General features: G+C 38.0%; 1 protein-coding gene across 5 annotated transcripts in view; it reads left to right on the top strand.

The window, feature by feature from the left end:
- Window positions 1–19604, top strand: part of megf11 (multiple EGF-like-domains 11) — a 147894-nt gene that overhangs the window by 122305 nt on the left and 5985 nt on the right. For 3 of the 5 annotated variants that reach the window (XM_067420483.1, XM_067420481.1, XM_067420482.1), the window contains 9 exons: window positions 1888–2034; window positions 6943–7077; window positions 12314–12442; window positions 13118–13246; window positions 13975–14103; window positions 14370–14498; window positions 15801–16034; window positions 16930–17048; window positions 18048–18102. In XM_067420483.1, coding sequence (XP_067276584.1) covers window positions 1888–2034; window positions 6943–7077; window positions 12314–12442; window positions 13118–13246; window positions 13975–14103; window positions 14370–14498; window positions 15801–16034; window positions 16930–17048; window positions 18048–18102 — 1206 coding nt within the window. The remainder of the gene's footprint in view (window positions 1–1887; window positions 2035–6942; window positions 7078–12313; window positions 12443–13117; window positions 13247–13974; window positions 14104–14369; window positions 14499–15800; window positions 16035–16929; window positions 17049–18047; window positions 18103–19604) is intronic. The other 2 variants (XM_067420484.1, XM_067420485.1) reach the window with 2 other exon arrangements.

Here is a 19604-nt window from a genome sequence, read left to right as displayed (position 1 = left end):
GCCACAAGTCGTCTAGCCATCACAATTTGGTCAAACTCGCTGAAATACTTATATTTGCCAATTTTTCCTGCTTCTTACAGCTTTTAGAACAAAATGTTAACTAGCTGCCTAATATATCCCACCCATTACATATATATACATATATATATATATATATATATATATATATATATATATATATATATATATATATATATATATATATACAGTGTATACTACAGTGGTGGCCAAAGTTAATAGAACACCTGACAGATCTGAAAATATTTACCTTTTTTGCCTGCAAAACATATTTCATTTCATGAACATGCAGATGGTTGCTTTGACCATCAAATATCAGATGAAGTGAGTCATACTGTCCACTTTTATTCACTTTTAACTTTTTAACTTTTAATATTTAAAAGTTAAATATTACTGGTTGCCCACTGAAGCTAAGCATGGCTGAGCCTGGTCAGTACCTGGATGGGAGACCAACTGGGAAAACCAGGTAGCTGCTGGTAGAAGTGTTAGTGAGGCAAGCAGGGGGTGCTCACCCTGTGGTCTGTGTGGGTCCTAACACCCCAGTATAATGATGGGGACACTATACTGTCAAAGAGCACCGTCCTTCGGCTGAGACGGTAAACCGAGGTCCTGACTCTCCGTGGTCATTAAAAATCCCAGGTTGTCCTTCGATAAAGAGTAGGGGTGTAACCCCGGCATCCTGGCCAAATTTGCCCACTGGCCCTTGTCCATCATGGCCTCCTAATAATCCTTATATTCTGATTGGCTTCATCACTCGGTCACCTCTCCACCAATCAGCTGGTGTGTGGTGAGCGTTCTGGCGCAATATGGCTGCCGTTGCATCATCCAGGTGGATGCTGCACATTGGTGGTGGTTGAGGCGATTCCCCCTTCTATGTAAAGCACTTTGAGTGCCTAGAAAAGCACTATATAAATGTAATGAATTATTATTATTATTATTATTATTATTATTATTATTATTATTATTATTAATTATATTTGGTATGTCCCCCTATTTCAGCAATTACAGCAGCACATCTCTCTGGTATAGTGTCAATATATTTCCAATGTGAATTTCAACACTAATGTTATTCTATGAAAAAGGCTTTCCTTTGAATGTGCAATAGATCTGTCCAGTTTATTTTCCAACTCGCCCCATAATGTGCTTGATGTGGTTGAGCTCCGCACTTCGAGGGGGCCAGTCCATAATTTTCAATGTTCCCGCAGATTCCTTCCGTCGCAGGTAGTTCCGGAAATAGTTATGTTTGTATTTAGCTTTTTTCTGCTATGGTAGGTCTGTCCATGTGCCTTGTTGTTTTCCTGTTTGTGTTGTAACATCAATATGACCAGATAATGTCATTACATTACAACACTTTGAAACAATATAGTAGGTCTCTTCTTTATATATTTTGTGCGTGTACTTGAGCATGTCCCTAGTGGAAGTCTATACACAAACCAGCTAAAAGAGAATGGGAGAGGAGGCTCAACCACTCGAGGGACTTGGCCCTGTTAATGAACACTCTACACTGGCAGGGAGGCCCAGCCTGATCAAAAATACATACAGAGCGCTGCACAGAGCGGCCCAGTGCTGCGGCCAAGAGATGCCTGAACCTACACACACCCCAAGCTTTTGAAACCAGGACTTTGCTCTCAGATAAGACTGCTTGGTGCTCTGTTGCTGTCCCAAAAGAAAATGTTATACTAGCTTACTATAAAAGCAGTGCCCTTAAGGTTCAGGCATGTCCCCTCTTTTTTAAACAAGCAGCTGATTTATTTAGGTTTTGTTTATTTCACTTGTCTGCATCTATTCCCATTTCTGTTTTCTGCTGTGATAGAAAATATGGAAGCACACGGAGAACAAGCAGTGATACTTCCCTCATTCTTTTAACAGGCATCCACTGTGACAGCATCTGCCCTCAGGGCTTCTGGGGGCCTAACTGCTCCATGACCTGCTCGTGCCAGAATGGAGGCTCCTGCTCTCCTGAAGACGGGACCTGCGTCTGCGCTCCTGGTTACCGTGGGACTTCCTGCAAGAGAAGTAAGCTTCTCCTCGATTTCCTTTCTCCTTCCTGTCACCTTCTCAAAGCTTGACACATAAGTGTTTGATTTGAACATACTTCAAACAAGATGATAAACAACTGGCAGGGATGAGAGGGGGTCACGGCTGTTACATCCAGACAGTGACCCTCTGGGAGTAGAGTGGGGACGGTTGAAGAGGCAAGCACTCAGTGACAAGTCATGAGCAAATCTTTAATCACACACATCTTAATCACTTCAGCCCTGGATCGCTGTAGAGATGCAGTGTCCATGTGGGGCTCTCATCAGCCTCTCCATGAGGAGAAGTGTTTACTCTGCTTCTCCGGGGTCTTCTTCTTAAGACACTGTCTCGCTCTTGCTGTTTCTTTTTACCACACTGTGCCCTCAACAGATAAGCTGACTGATTTCTGGTCATTTATTAAGGATCAAAAGCACAAAATACTACAACGATTAGTCCGTATACGGCAGGTGAAATTCACAAAAAACATGTCCAGGTTACAATCTGCTGTTTGTTTTTATGAAATACAAATACAAATAAATACATGTATCTAAAAAGTTTAATTACTTTAATGCATCTGGGTGTTTTAATTATAATTATTAATATGGCCCTGTTTAGATTAGTGCGTTTTCATTTAAACACAGATCCTCGACAATACTGCTGTTTCCACTGCTTTTCAGAAAAGATCTCCGTCTACTCTACACAGCCGAAAACGCATGTCACATGACTATTGATGCACACTGGGCATGCGCATAGTGTGAACAGTTGCCAATCGGTGCCAATTGCTCTAATAATAGCTTGCTTTTTATATTATAAAATGCAGAGTAAAACTACACAATAGCTGCTAAAAAGGACAACAAAGTCAGCAAAGCTTTCAGTTCCGTCTCCATTATTGTTTAAGAATTACTGGTCTGTTTCAGAGCTGTTGAGAGAGGCCTAAGGCCTGTTGCATGAATCTAGCTGAACAAACTGAGTTTCAGAGTAGGTTTAGAGTTGACAAATCCAGATAAATCCAAACTGGTTTAGATCGAGTTCAGCCGTTTCTCAAAGCTTGGTATAAACTTTCTCTGTCAACTCATATTTAATTCAGAGTTAGCGATTAACTCTGAAGAGCATGCACCTGAAAGTGTGCACACAGTGTCCGTTCGGTTCACTTCTCGAGAAGGCGCAATTCACTTCTCTTCTGAAGATCGTTTTGAAAATTATCATGAAATTAAATGTGTTTACAAAGCAGGAATAAACACTGCTGCTGCAGCGACAGTTTGAGGAACTTAAAGAATATCTGACTAGATCAATGCATGATGTGAATCAAAAAAATATGCCTAATAATTATAGGTTCACAGAGAGCTCATGAATACACGTTGTTTAAAAGAATTATGAATGCATGTTTTTCATATAATGCAATTATATGAATATATTATATTAATTAAAAGTAATTATAATCCATATGATATAAATATAATAAATAATTAGCACCAAAGGATGAGCAATTTTGTCTCTTATGTTTTTTTCACTATAAACTGCCAATTTGGAACGAGAGAGACAGGATGTATGGCTTTATTGCTTCTTTACTTGCAGCTGATTGGTCCAGTTTGGGTTTGCTATCTCTAACCTAGAATAAAACCTGCACCAGACTACTATTACAAAAAGACATTTTACTCACATAAGTTTGTTGCACCATTCCTGTCGGATCCAATATAGAAGGCACAAAATTGTGTCTGCAAAGCACTTGAGACTTGTTTACAAACGATTCCGCAGTGAAATGAAGCGAACACACAAACGGTCTTCCCCACGTGAGCTGCAACCTCATTAAAAATAAATGAAGTATCACACATTCCTAATAGTAGGATCCAAAGGAAGCTTATGCAGCGACTGTTCTTCCACAATATCTTGCTATCTTCTTCAGCATGTTTATTGCTGCTGGCTAGCGTGATCCAATGGGACAGTTGGTGGGGCTACAGAATTACACAAGCTTATTATTCTGTATTCAGTATTTCGTCGCAAGATATCATAAGGATGAAGCACACAATCGTGTTCTGGGCCTGGTGTCTATAAAAGCTTTTCTTTGACTAACAAGGACGTTTTCAGCTCTGAAACTTACAGGATAATCTTATATTACCATGACCTTTTATATATCAAAAGTTCAAGGGAAAGTTGATTTCTCAATTCATCACTCCTTTAAAAAAAAAGTGTAAACTGAGATTTCAAACTAAAACAAGGTATGCAGCATTTCCAAAAGACTGTTTTCTGTGGACGTCATCTGTGGACATCAGGCGTAACCGTAACAAAATGTATGTGTTTTAAAATGAAAACGCACTAGCGTAAACAAGGTAATGTTTACTCTATTCCAGAAAAATAACACTGGAATGAATAGCTTTTTTAAATATAAAAAGCTGTAGAAATTTAAGGAAGTACAACATCTACTAACATGATATATAAATACTTTTAGATGGACTAATACAACAAAATTATATATCATTTCAAGAGTTCACATGTCCCTGGCTAATTAGTTAATGGTAAATGAACTTGGCTTGCTATCCTCAAAATAAGCTTGTTCTCGAGGCTCCAAACTCAACCCCCCTATACTACATGGAGGATGAATGAGAGAAACAGAGGAGGAAATGAGGAGGTAGATGGATGCTGGAAGAATTGTCACTGCATAGGACGGTGCAGTGACTGCTGCTCACATCCGCTTGCAATGATGAATGGCAGGACTAAATGATTAGGTTCCTCCCGAAACTACGTTTGGAACTTCATTTATATTACAATAATGAGAATGGGATTTTATGCATTAGAGTGAGGAGAGGGCTTACAGTGCAAAAAAATCTTAATTTTCTTTAAAGGGTTGGTTTACCCCCAAAATGAAAAAAAAAATTGTCATCAATTACTCATCCTCATGACATTTCAAACCTGTAAGACTTTTGTTCACCTTTGAAACACAATTGAAGATATTTTAAATGAAATCTGAGAGCTTCATAAGATCATAAAACAACTTCATATGAATCAAGCGGTTTAGTCAAAATTTTCTGAAGAGACTCGGTCACTTTATATGATAAACAGATTTAATTTAGTCTTTTATTCACATATAAACATTGATCAGCAAATATAAACAGAATCTCAACCATAAGTGCTTGACGCACAATCATTTACCTCATTGGTTCTTGCTGTAGCTCAAACGTGGTACTGTGTGTGGTGGGACAGTAATTAGAAGATGAACAAAAAGTCTTAAGTTTTGGAACGACATGAGTGTGAGTAAATGATGAAAGAATTTTCATTTTTGGGTGAACTAACGGTTTAAGCAAATTATGATTTATCAGTTATTTCTCTTGATTTAGATTTTGGGGTGAAGAATGATCTGGGCATGTTTTATGAGAATCATCTAGGGAGTTGCAAGTGTGTGTGTGTTCAAAGATTACAAAGTGAAGGGAAAGTGAATGTGATTAATCTTCACCACACTGTTCGTTGTTGTACAATTATCTTAATTACAAAGGCCCACCACCCATGGTGGAAAGGTCAGCACACACTACTCTCCTGCATTACACAAAGCTACAGCAATTAAAGCATATTAAGACTCTAATGAAGAAAAATGACCCACAGGAGCTCCCGTCTCGGACAGAGCTGAGTGACAGAGACATACTGAGCCCTCATGCTGATGGGAAACAATGAGCCAAACCAGGAGGCCGACAAAACCCCCTCGTTACTTCTGCTTATATTAGTTGTACTGTTAATTTAGGGTTAAAGAATAGCACCCGGATGTAATCAAATCTCAGTTGGCCATAGATGATAACATTATTGGAATGGCTAAATAAAGTGCTCAATTATATTTATATAAACTACCTTTCAAAAGTTTGGGGTCGGTTTTTAATGTTTTATTAAGAAGTCTCGTATGCTCTGTACTGCCTTTATTTGATCAAAAATACAGTATAAACAGTAATAATGTGAAATATTTTTACAGTTTAAAAGAACTGTTTTCTATTTAAATGGATTTCGCATATTCTATGAATTAATTTATTGCTGTGATGGCAAAGCAGAATTTTCAGAATCATTTCTCCAGTCTTCAGAATCAAATGATCCTTCAGAACTCATTTTAATATGATGATTTGCTGCTCAAGAAACATGTAATATTATTATCCATGTTGAAAACAGCTCTGCAGCTTAATGTTTGTATGAAAACCATGATATATATATATATATATATATATATATATATATATATATATATATATATATATATATATATATATATATATATTAAAGATCCTTTTATGAATAGAAAGTTCAAAAGAAAAGAGTTTATTTAAAATAGAAATCTTTTGTAACACTGTAAATGCTGTCACTTTTGATAAATTGAATGCATCCTTGCTGAATAAAAGTAATTTCATTAAAAACTCCAAACTTTTAAGGCACGGTGCAGTATATAATATTGTTTTTAATGGGTGACGAGTAAAATATTGACAATTCTTATTGGTTATATGAACGTTTGGGAACACTATTTTAGGGTTAAAATCAACTAGTTGCTTATTTGCATGCATATTACTAAGATATTGGCTGTTTATTAGTACTTATAAAGCACATATTAATGCCTTATTCTGCATGACCATATTCTATATCCCTTAATCCTACCCAATGCCTAAACTTAAACGGTACAAAAATGAACTTACTAACTATGAATAAGCAGTAAATTAGGAGTTTATTAAGGTTTGTGTATAAATATGCTTTGTGCAATGCATCATACAGTTTTTTTTTCTAACTGTTTTTTTGTTTCTAACTAATTGCTTGTATGTCCTTCTATGTGATTATGCACTTTGTATTCATATTTTCCATTTATGTCTAATCTCTATTTTGACTTTCTTTGCTTTGCCACTAAATCTTTCCTTCCACTTCATCCTTTCTGTGCTTTGCCCATGACAGTTTGCCCTCCTGGTTTCTATGGGCACCGCTGCAGCCAGTCATGCCCACAGTGTGTGCACAGCACTGGGCCGTGCCATCATGTCACGGGTCACTGTGAGTGCCTGGCCGGGTTCTTTGGCTCGCTTTGCAACCAAGGCAAGTAGCTTTCTTTCCTCTCCCTCTGTTTCTCTGCTTTCTCTGTGTTTTTGTCTCTCTTCCTTACCCATGGACCCCCTCAGATCCTTGGAGGCTTGTTCTGCTTGGAGAGAGGTAAAAGAGAAGTATAGTCACACCACTGTCTGACTGCCTTTACTATAATTACAGTATCGTTCAATTAGAAACACACTATAACTGAATCAATACACCAAGGTGTCCATTTCTCATGATGAAGTGCCAGAAATACGCTGTTTCTGCAAAACTGTTGACACATTCTTGTTGTTTCCACACAATTTGCAGTTCTGGTGGATTTTTTTGCACAACTCTCAGGGGCCAATGTGGGAGTGTTTCGGACCAGTTGACGGACTGTCACCTACAATAATTATTATGCCTTAAAAACTTTTTTGTGCATTGAATAGTGTTGTTGCAAATTCTGCTGTTTTAAACTTGTCACCAAGGTAATATAACTATATATACTCACCTAAAGGATTATTAGGAACACCTGTTTGATTAAGTGGTGTAGTCCTGGTCAAGATAATCTCCTGAACTCCAAACTGAATGTCAGAATGGGAAAACAAAGGTGATTTAAGCAATTTTGAGTGTGGCAGGGTTTTTGGTGCCAGACGGGCCGGTCTGAGTATTTCACAATCTGCTCAGTCACTGGGATTTTCACGCACAACCATTTCTAGGGTTCACATAGAATGGTGTGAAAAAGGAAAAACATCCAGTATGCGGCAGTCCTGTGGGCTAAAATGCATTGTTGATGCTAGAGGTCAGAGGAGAATGGGCCGACTGATCCAAGCTTATAGAAGAGCAACTTTGACTGAAATAACCAATCGTTACAGCCGCGGTATGCAGCAAAGCATTTGTGAAGCCACAACACGCACAACCTTAAGGCGGATGGGCTACAACAGCAGAAGACCCCACCGGGTACCACTCATCTTCACTACAAATAGAAAAAGAGGCTACAATTTGCACAAGCTCACCAAAATTGTACAGTTAAAGACCGGAAAAATGTTGCCTGGTCTGATGAGTCTCGATTTCGGTTGAGTCATTCAGATGGTTGAGTCAGAATTTGGTGTAAACAGAATGAGAACATGGATCCATCATGCCTTGTAACCACTGTGCAGGCTGCTGGTGGTGGTGGTGTAATGGTGTGGGGGATGTTTTCTTGGCACACTTTAGGCCCCTTAGTGCCAACTGGGCATCGTTTAAATGCCACTGCCTACCTGAGCATTGTTTCTGACTATGTCCATCCCTTTATGACCACCTTGTACCCATCCTCTGATGGCTACTTCCAGCAGGATAATGCACCATGTCACAAAGCTTGAATAATTTCAAATTGGTTTCTTGAACATGACAATGAGTTCACTGTACTAAAATGGCCCCCACAGTAACCAGATCTCAACCCAATAGAGCATCTTTGGGATGTGGTGGAACAGGAGCTTCGTGCCCTGGATGTGCATCTTATAAATCTCCATCAACTACATGATGCTGTCCTATCAATATGGGCCAACATTTCTAAAGAATGCTTTCAGCACCTTGATGAATCAATGCCACGTAGAATTAAGGCAGTTCTGAAGGTGAAAGGGGGTCAAACACAGTATTAGTATGGTGTTCCTAATAATCCTTTAGGTGAGTTTGTGTATACACACACATACATGTACGTACATGCAAATACCATTTAATAATCCATTTAATAATTTTAATCAATATAATAATTTACACTATGTTGTTATTGCATACAGTTTAATGTACAACAACATTGAGGTGCAAATTATATCTGCCACTATTTATAACTAGTATAAGTAATACATGGAAAATAGGCCTATTGTTCTTTTTACATAGTAAAAATAAAATCTAGCGTTATTTTCCCACGTCCTTTAAGTAAATCGTGAGCACAATATAATCATTTGTTCCCTTGTTCTTTAATTTAAAATGAGAGAACAAATTAGTACAATGTTGCCATGGTTTACTAAAGCGAGAGAACATGCTCTATTCATGGCCACAATATATTTATTGTCCGCATGTCATGTGCAGGGCTCCGTAGTAATGTTTTAAATTTTTTAAGAAAATTGATATGATCATAATTATGATTTTTTTTATTTCAGTATTTATCAATATTTATAGAAAATATTAAAAGACATTTAAAACTAATAATTAGTCAAATATAATATGAATTAAAAAAATTATCATTAGGGAGATTTTTAATCTCATTAATCACATAACTGTGATGACATCACACCAAAGGCCTTCCCTTCTAGTTGCTACTTCCCCTGCTGGTGAACCAGAATCAATTGTTATGTAGATAAAATAATGTGGCACAATTGTGTATGTTTAAGGAAGTTGTACTTAGTTTAAGTTGACTCTGACAAAAATGTATTGTTCCCATGTATTTTGATTGGTCTATAAATATATTCTTGTGCTTCTTTCTGGGATTATATACATGAATGTTGCACATATTTACCCCTCTCAACCTACCTATTACCTAAAATGAGCTGTGCTCGACCCGCATGGCACTTCATGCCACTCTGTGTGTGTGTGTGTGTGTGTGTGTGTGTGTGTGTGTGTGTGTGTGTGTGTGTGTGTGTGTGTGTGTGTGTGTGTGTGTGTGTGTGTGTGGTGTGTGTGTGTGTGTGTGTGTGTGTGTGTGTGTGTGTGTGTGTGTGTGTGTGTGTGTGTGTGTGTGTGTGTGTGTGTGTGTGTGTGTGTGTGCGTGTGTGCGCGCTGCTATTGGCAACATGCCCATCCGCAGAACGCCACGCTGACTCGGTTCCTCCGCCGTACTGAAAATAATTGGCATTATCACTGACACTCTGACAAATAACCTTCATAGGAAATCTGAATATTGCTGAGCTCGTTCTTCTGAGACACAAACACTGAAGAGTCAGGTCAATATCACCAGTTTTGTTGAGCTCCTGTGGAAAACCAGAGACAGTGTAGAAACAATAATTTGTTAATTTCCACTAATATACTTCATGCTTTGAGATTTACATCTAGGGGGTCTATAATACCCGGAGAGAGCTATCCGTTAACATTCTTATTCATTACAATGGCAGTTGTGCTGCTTAGGCATAAACCTGAGAAGTCTGAAATCTACCATCTTTAGCTAATAGCAAAACATCTACTATAATATAATGTCATATCTGCGATAAACTGTATATGTTGCTTGCAAAACAAATTTATTTCGTCAGAAAGCATGGCAACTTTTGAATAGTTTAAAATGTTATAGTAACAACTTTCTACCAGCAGGGGTTGATCAGCCAAACCCACAAGCCTTGATTTACTTTTTTAAGGGATTACTCCTCTACTATGGTTTTCACTTTTTCCGAAGTTAGTCAAATGAAGCTTCTTGCACTAAAGGAGCGCTGTAAATATTGACTCCCGGTTGACTGTTATATAGACATAGTTACAGGATTTTGAGTTAAGTTTCAGGTCAATGAGGCAGATTTCCAACTCAAACTAATAAACCCTTAACACTCACTTCCCACACCACAGCACCCAACTGAGACATCCAGATGAAATATACATAGACCATCTCATAATAATTAACCAGTCTTTTCATGAATTAAGGAAAGGCTGCATGAATATATAGAATTCACTTTCATTGCTTTCAGAACTGTCTCGTGAATAAATATTTAATATGTTAAAGCAGAAGAAGGAGAAGGTCGAGAAAAGGCTTGTTTTAATTTGTCCAGATCATAATTACTGGAAGAAAGGCGGGCCTCCGGGGGATCGTGGCTAGCCCACATACCTACTTTTTTGTAGTTTGGTCTATGTTGGCGTCCTTGTATGTCTTGAGCCCACGTTCACCCATCTCAAAGAGAGCTAATGAACTTCTGCGAGTCACAGTCAGAATGAAACGGAGCCCGTGACATGAGGGGGCCACTAGCTAATAAGAGGAAGCTTTGAGTTAGTTGAAAGTGTTTCCACAAAATGAGAAGAGTGTGGAAATATAATTATTAAAACCCAGTGACTCAAAGATTTAGCTTCAGCTTCACCTCAATGGACAATTCTTCTGATTAGATCATCTGATTCCGTTGTGTAGCCGTATTTCCCTCGACAAGGGAGGAAATAGTATCCCATTGTATGCACCTTGCTGTGAACTCAACGAAGTAAGAAGGGAGAGGTGTGCGAAACATGATGGGCTTTAAACTCAAATTTCTAATTGAGGCAAGTGTCAAGAGTGTGGTGAAATATTCGTTTTATTAAAAATGTACACAAGCTCTATTTTTAATTTTGTAGTACTTCAGTCGACCCTATTCTTGACGGCGCTGTGCGAAGCCTGCAAAGACGGATAATTGGACCGTGTGACAGAAGCACATGTTTGAAGGGTGATTCAGCTTTGAAGTGCACACAGACACATGACTTACAATCACTCTTGCACGTGTCACTCTGGTTTATCATCAGTTACTTCTCATGCAGCAGTATTATAGAACATAAAATCACACAGCATGACATCAGTGATCGGTGAAAAGTTTCAAATGGTGAAATGCAAGATGTTACAGTAAAGTTGAAAGTACTTTAGTACACTAAACAATTAACCTAAATGCTCCTAAATTACTTTTATTAAAGTCAAAAATATAATTTAGCATCACTAGATGAACTGTTTAAAAGTTTATGGTCAGTAAGATTTTGTTCGTACTGTTGTACATTGTACTATTCAGAAAGAATGCATACAATTTTATAATGTTACAAAAGATTTATAATTCAAATTAATGCTGTTCTATATAAGAATATTATATAAGAAAAGAAAAAATGCAATGTTTTCCACCAAAATATGAAGCTGCACAACAATTTTTTACATGTATAATAATAATACATCTTTATTGAGCATCTATATTTTAAAATATATTAAAATACATTTTAAATAATTGTAATGTATTTATTTTAATTAAATGATTGCAGCCTTGGTGAGCATGCGAGCATTTTGTCTTTTCAAAACACTAGTAGACAGGGATGGTGCTGTGTGGTTGAGTTTGTGAAATAATCATTATTATTGTTCATCATTTCAATAATTTTGCTTAGTCCCGCTCCTGACACACTTCTTCACCTTCACATCACTGAGAAAGCAAAAGCTATTTTGGAAGGATCGTAATTTGAATGCAAAGATTTGATTTGAAAACACATTTATGTGGACCAAAAAAAACATTTTTTAGCATGCTACAGATATTCTGTCATTTCCCACTGACAAAATGACTTACAGGTTTAAGTGTTGTGCTTTGTGTCCCATCAGTGTGTCCCAGTGGCAAATTCGGGAAAGCGTGTGCTGAGATCTGTCTGTGCACTAACAATGGCACCTGCAACCCCATTGACGGCTCTTGCCAGTGCTTCCCAGGTTGGACCGGAGACGACTGTTCACAGAGTACGAACCAATTTGTCTTTCTCTCTGTTTTGGTCTTCTTTATTTCTCTCACTCTTTGTGTTTGGTCCTACCATTTCCTGTCCACTTTCATCCATTTCTCTTTCATGGTCTCATGTCATAGTGCCACGTAAATCATGACCACGTCCATTTTTCTTTGCCAAATACCCCACAAGCACCGCTGATGGAGACCAACAATTTCCTCAATAAATTACTTGATAGCACACTCTCAATAATTTACACAGCGCAAGAGAGCAGCAATATGAAATAGAGACGAGAGCAACAATGTCCCGGAGAATTTATCACTTATTCGCTCTCCTCCCGCCCCTCTCGAGCTGTTAATCTAACGCTGTTTGCTGTAAGTGAAGGGGTGTTGGATTGGCTGTGGGAAAAGTGAGGGATTTCTATTATTAATTCCAAACAGTGACATTTTCAGCTTTAAATTGACTAAAAGGATTATACTGTAGCTATGGCCCTCATTTCAATGTGATTTCCTCTTTATTTTGGCTGTACCACATTTTATTTGTAAAATATGCAAATTTTACATCAAATGCATCATTTTGTATACATGTTATGTCAAGTAGGGGCCTGTAAATGTACGTTTACACGCGTGTTTTATATTAAAACACAGTAGACATGTGTGTTAGTCTTCATTTGACGGTGTCTCTGGCTCCGCAGTTTGTCCCATTGGCCAGTGGGGCCCTGACTGCTTGAACTCATGTAACTGTCACAACGGAGCCCAATGTAGTGCCTACGACGGAGAGTGCAGGTGCAGCCTGGGCTGGACCGGCCTCTACTGCACACAGCGTGAGTCTCCCTCACACACAAACACACACACACATTCACACACACAGTTATTACATGTTCAATTAAACAAACCTCTATTATACACATATACACACACGTAATGAACATAAAGTGACACAGTGACACCTTTTGGCAGTATGTTGGAACTGCACCATAGAGTTGTGAAATCTCATGATGTTATGATGCCACAGAGTGGTCCTTAATAATAAATGCACATTTTTCATGTCAGTCATTTAACTCATTATATGACCTTGCTCAAGGCTGATATCAAAAACCATCAGCATCACGCCTGCTAAAAACAAAATCCATCTTTCATTCATTACGTCAATCATTTCTTGATCCCTCCTCTGCTGCCACTGTTTGAAACTTTTTTTATGACGGCAGTGATATGAACTCTTTCTTGAGAGTGATGAAATCAGTTTGCGTTTTGCTGCAATGTTTGCTCCAGTAGGCTTGTTATCTTTAGTGGCCAGACTGTCTTTGAGTGTTTGTGTATTTATGTACTGTACTTGTGATTGTCTTAGTGTCTGAGGCCGTTGTGAAAGGGGGAACACTGCCATGCTAATACAGTTAAATTAGGTACACGTTACAATAAATTCTGGTCATTTGCCGAATTGGAATGTTGCGGCTTCTCTTTCTCCCTGGGTTTCCTGTTGCCGGCGCCATCAGCATACACCAACTGTGTGTTGTAGGTTAATGTGATGTAGCAGGATATCTCTTTCCTTCAGGCTGTCCCTCAGGGTTTTATGGGCGAGACTGTGCAGAGGTGTGCCGCTGTCAAAATGGAGCTGACTGTGATCATATCACTGGCCAGTGTGCCTGTCGGACTGGCTTTATTGGGACCAACTGTGAACAGAGTGAGTGTCGTAGCCTCTTTAAGAATTGTATGTGTTGTTGTGTTAGGGGGTTGTGAGAATGTCAGTTCGAAAGAGACGTTCAGCTGCCCTGATGATGTTGATGATGGTTGGAATTGATGATATGTGCGTGTGTGTGTTTGTGTACGTATGTTCCCCATCCACCATCTCAGGCAGTCAATCACAACATTTGTCTGAGTGCTTGCTTTACACAGTGTTTAGCAGGAGTTGTTTGGATAATTGTGTTTGTGTGTGTGTTTTTTGTACAGAGTGTCCTCCCGGGACATTTGGCTATGGCTGTCAGCAGCTGTGTGAATGTATGAACAACGCCACCTGCGACTATGTGACCGGAACGTGCTACTGCAGCCCGGGATACAAAGGAATCCGCTGTGACCAGGGTAACACTCTCTTTTTATGTCCTTTTTTGATGGAAAATTCCAAACATCTATACTAAACATCTATACTAAACTTTTTGACCATCTAGAACAGTCCAGCAACTACATAGAAACATGTTAACAACCAATTCGACCCTTAGCATCTGCAAAGAAAACCTTAGCAATTACATAGGAACACAGTAACAACTACTCAGATCCTTAGCAACTGCATAGAACCCCCTAGCAACAAAATAACAATACACTAACAACCACTTAGACTTTTAGCAATTTCACAGAATATCCTGGGAACTATATATAAACACACCAACAGTGTTGAGGAAAGTTACTTTTAAAAGTAATGCATTGCAATATTGGGTCACTCCCTAAAAAAATACCTAATTGCATTACTTATCTTTTTTTATGGAAAGTAATGTAGCAGTACTTTGGTGTTACATTTTCTCACCTGGGCTTGGCTTGATTTTAGTTTTTTTTATAGACAAAAATTAAAGAAATTAATTTAAAAAAATATGGTATTCTTCTTCTACGAGTGTGAATGGCATTTGTTTACAGGTTGTTAAAGAACACAAAGCACACGTCTCGCAGACATCCTGTAGAATTCAACCAATCAGATTATGACTTTGACGTCAGACTTTCATTTTTGAGCTACTTTTGACTGCCCATTGGACTACTTTTGTTGCACAGACCTGGCAACCCTGGCCATTCTGGACTACAGAAGAATAGAACAAAGGTTCAACACTCTTACTCTTACTTCGGCAATAAAAGCAAAAAAAATGTCTAAAGTCATTTTGCTTATTAGTATAGATCAATTGTATTATCAAAGTTCATCAGCAAAGACATTGCTTAATAAACTGAGATTGAATACATAAAGTATATTTGTGTCATTTAACGTTTAATTATCACAGTTTTGCGTAATCCCTGTTTTTATTCATTAATGAATCTGCTTTTGTGCAAGTTAGATGAGTGCTCACATTTCTACTAGAACTACAGTAACCACCATTTTTACACACAAACGCCACTGCAACGTTACTCACAATTTCCCTTAACATGGGGACAGGAGAGTAATAATAAATGTCAGTCAGTAATAGGAAAAGTTTCTAACTTGTGTTACTAATTTGAAAAAGTTATTACTCATATTTTGTAGTAAAATTCACCATGCATTTTTCCTGATGTGCGATATTGTGGGTGAAGCAAGAGATTAGTATGCATAGGAGAATTCTGTTGTACCTGTACTTCTGGGAATTAAGTAGTCTGACTGATCTACTCTACTTGATTTCATTTTCAACATAATCATATTCTGTGTCCCAGCGGCTCTAGTGATGGAGGAGCTAAACCCCTACACTAAGATCAGTCCTGCTCTGGGTTCAGAGCGCCAGTCTGCGGGTGCTGTCATGGGCATCATTTTCCTGCTCCTGATCATCATGGCCATGCTCAGCTTGTTTGTTTGGTTCAGGCAGAGACAGCGAGATAAAGGCCAGGACATGCCTAGTGTCTCATACACACCAGCCCTGCGTGTCACCAACACTGACTACTCCCTCTCTGGTGAGAACCTCCTGTGAGAATAATCATCAAATATTAAATAAGATGCTAACTTGAGATGCTCTACGAGCTCTATGATCGGCACGAACCATCTATAGGCTGAGACATATTTTAGCTTCAAAACTAAGAAATTCACCAAAAAACAACAATAGTTATATAGTTATAGTTACCGACGCAATGTGTAAAACATATCAATGAAACATGTTGTATATTTGAAAGGATAATTGCAGCTTCCATAGAATATCCCATAGTATATTTTACAAACTATAAATGTTTTTTGCTAGTACTTATCTGTATTTAAATGTTAGAAACATAAAATAAACATCATATGGTTGAAAACGTTATTTGAACCACTGAGTGCATCCAGGTTGCAGATTTGAGAGTAATAGTTGATGACATGATTCTCTGAACATTCTTATTAAACCGTTGTGATCATACGTTTCAAAGGGTTAATTATCAAATGTAAAAATATTGTTTTTGTCTATGGAAGTAGCATTTGAATCCATTTGGCTCAAAAATCTGAGGGGGCATTTGAATGGGAATGACGCCTCTGCTTATAATAGCATATATTTTTGAACATTGTGAATTATGCATTGTATTATCATTGTATATTGCCATGGTGCTACCACACTTTTCATACTGTATACTGATAACTTTTTCTCAGGTATATTTTAAAATACTGGTAATTTTTATGTCAGCTGCATAGATGCCAGTTTTATTGATGTGGCTGTAAGTGGCTCCACAAACTCCATTAAGTATCATGAATTTTTGTCCATTTAACTGCCCTTGTCTACTCTATTATTGCAAGAACAGGATGTCATGCATTATCAGACAGGAGTTTATATACTTGTGTGATATGTAGGAGTTTTGAACACTGCTGTCTTGCCATCACTCCTAGAAACATCTCAGAGCAGCAGCAGTGGCCAGTGTTTCTCCAATCCCAGCTATCACACTGTGGCGCAGTGCAACATTTCATCCTCCATCACAAACAACCTGGACGGCACTCTCACTCTTAAGGTGAGCACATTAGGCTCACAACTTCATGTAGGTTCGGTAGATGGTAGATTTTCAAAATTTCACTAAAGTTCACAAAATTTCTGTAGTAACTGTTCTTGTGCTTCGAATATTACATTAAAAAAATGTATGCTACAACATGATTCAGAAACAAGGGCAAACTGTATGTATTCACTCGTTTGCATCCATAGATTTATTTGTTAAAGGGGGATTCAGTATTTATTAACATCAAGACGAAATAATGATCCGAAGCTGAATATAAAGTTGTGCATTTTCAGGTCTAATGCCAGACTTTGGCAAGCTGTGTGATATACACTACCATTTGAAAGTGTGGGGTCAGTAAGATATTTTTATTCAACAAGGAAGCATTAAATTGATTAAAAGTTATGTTACAAAAGTTTTGCTTTGTTAAAAAATGCTGTTCTGTTCATCAAAGAATCCTGAAAAAACATAAATATTAAGCAGCACAACTGTTTTCAACAAAGATAATAATAAGAAATGTTTCTGCAACAAATCAGCATATTAGAATGATTTCTGAAAGATCACGTGACACTGAAGGCAGGAGTAATGATGCTGGAAATTCAGTTTTGCCATCACTTATGATGTATAAAGAGCATTTTAAAATGTATTGAAACAGAGCATTTCTTTTGAATTGTAATAATATTTCACAATATTTACAGTATTTTAAATTTTAAAAATGCAGTGTTGGTAAACATAAAAAAATATTACCGACCCCAATCATTTCAGCTCTAGTGTACATTAGACAGGGTTAATACCAGTGACCAAATGATGTGTTAAGGCTCTTGTGCCAGTAAAATGGGCTTGTTAGATAAACTTGTTTTTTTTCCTAAGACAATCATTTTCGAGTTATGTAATCATGTCAGTGAGATACGTTTTATAGCTTAATTCGTTCTTAATGAATCCCTGCATTGCACAATTCCATCAAGTCTATCAGGACAATGGTTGTTCGGAGTGTCTTTGATGTTTCCTTTTTCCCTTTAGAAAGGAGACAGGAACAGTTCAGAATGGAGAGCGTACTGCAATCTCAATGACCTGGGTCAGTGTCCTCACTTAATTTCTTATCTCACCCTCTATTCAAACCATCTTCTATCTGTTCCTGTCAGACAAGAGTACTCATGCAATTTGAAATGGATTAGATATATCATTCTTTTCTCTGCTCAGCCTATTCTACAAAACAAATAAGATATTTGTTTTCCATTGAGGCACCAGAGAATTAAACTACTTACTCATTCCTGGGGAGTTGCAGCGAACACCAGAAGGCGCTTCTGGCACTGGAGCAAGACCTCCGCCTGCTGCGTTTTTAATAAGCCTGTACTTTAAGTGGCACATGCATGTGGTGGAAGGTCGGGCTTTGCCTGTATTATTCAAGGTCACTCAGACTAGGGGGGAGAGAGTTCATTACCTCGCTGATTTTCCATCCCATGGCACCTCACCCCATTATGTCTACCTGCAGGTCTGCTGATAAGGCTTCGGTAGAGCATAGAAGGCCTCAGAGACTCGGGTTCGAGGTTGGGTATTTCCATCATATTCTTTTGAAAGCCCATAGTGGAAGTGAAATAGGGCCAGTAACCACAAGTTCAAAAAGATTTCACCTTGTTATTGGAAATTTCTCTGATTTCTAATCACAGTGGTGAGAAGAATTGTAATGTTAACTTGTAGATGACAGCCTGTTTTATAAATGGACAGTTATTTCAAAGCCTAAGCCAAAACTTTGATGAAGATTACGGACGTTGTCTTCTTGATGAATTGTTTACTGTAAGACAAGGAATTTGTGTTCAAGTAAATTATGACAGTTTTGATTTCAAATTATGTGAAAGTACAAATGGTCTTGTTGGAGTTGGTCAAATTGACCCCAATTGGATTTGTAGAAAAATGTACAGTTAAGACCTGAGGGCCAGAGTCAGAGATGAAATCGATTCAAGAAAAGTTTACTGAAGAATAGTTTGCAGATTCATCAGCAGAAGTCTGCTACACACTCAGCAAGGAGTTCGTAGGCAGCTCTGCATACACAATCATTACAGCTGCAGTTTTTCTAACACAGGTCACAAAACTTCAACATCACATCAAGTAGAATGATTCTGATTGGTTAAGGCATAGATAAACGGAGAAAATGTCCACATATGGGCGATTAGTCAGAAACATATCTCCATTGATTATCAGGATGACGACCAAAATCCTAGCTTAGGCACAAAGTGAGTCATAAATCTGAGTCTGATGTCTGTCAGATGGTCATTTTGTCTCCCCTGCATGCCAGCTGCTCATCTCCCAAAGGATTTTGACTCACACCCACAGATACACAGCTTCTTCAAGGTTGTAGCTGGTCGAGCTCTAGCTCTGCTAAGGAAACTTTCTTAAAACATACTGATAAGATGTCATTAAGAGGTTCTCTCTGTACTTTCTCTCAGTAAGAGGTTTAGACAATATTTGTCTTTATCCTCTAGTGATTGAAAATAAAAAGTAAATGATTTAACTAAGAATTGATCTCAGTGTCCTAGGCTATATTGAATATTTGGAATGATATGTATTGTGAAAAGCTCT

Source organism: Pseudorasbora parva, chromosome 16, assembly GCF_024679245.1.
Source record: "Pseudorasbora parva isolate DD20220531a chromosome 16, ASM2467924v1, whole genome shotgun sequence".
Taxonomy (NCBI): domain Eukaryota; kingdom Metazoa; phylum Chordata; class Actinopteri; order Cypriniformes; family Gobionidae; genus Pseudorasbora; species Pseudorasbora parva.
The sequence above is the reverse complement of the archived record's forward strand: the minus strand, read 5'-3'. Positions and strand labels throughout refer to the sequence as shown.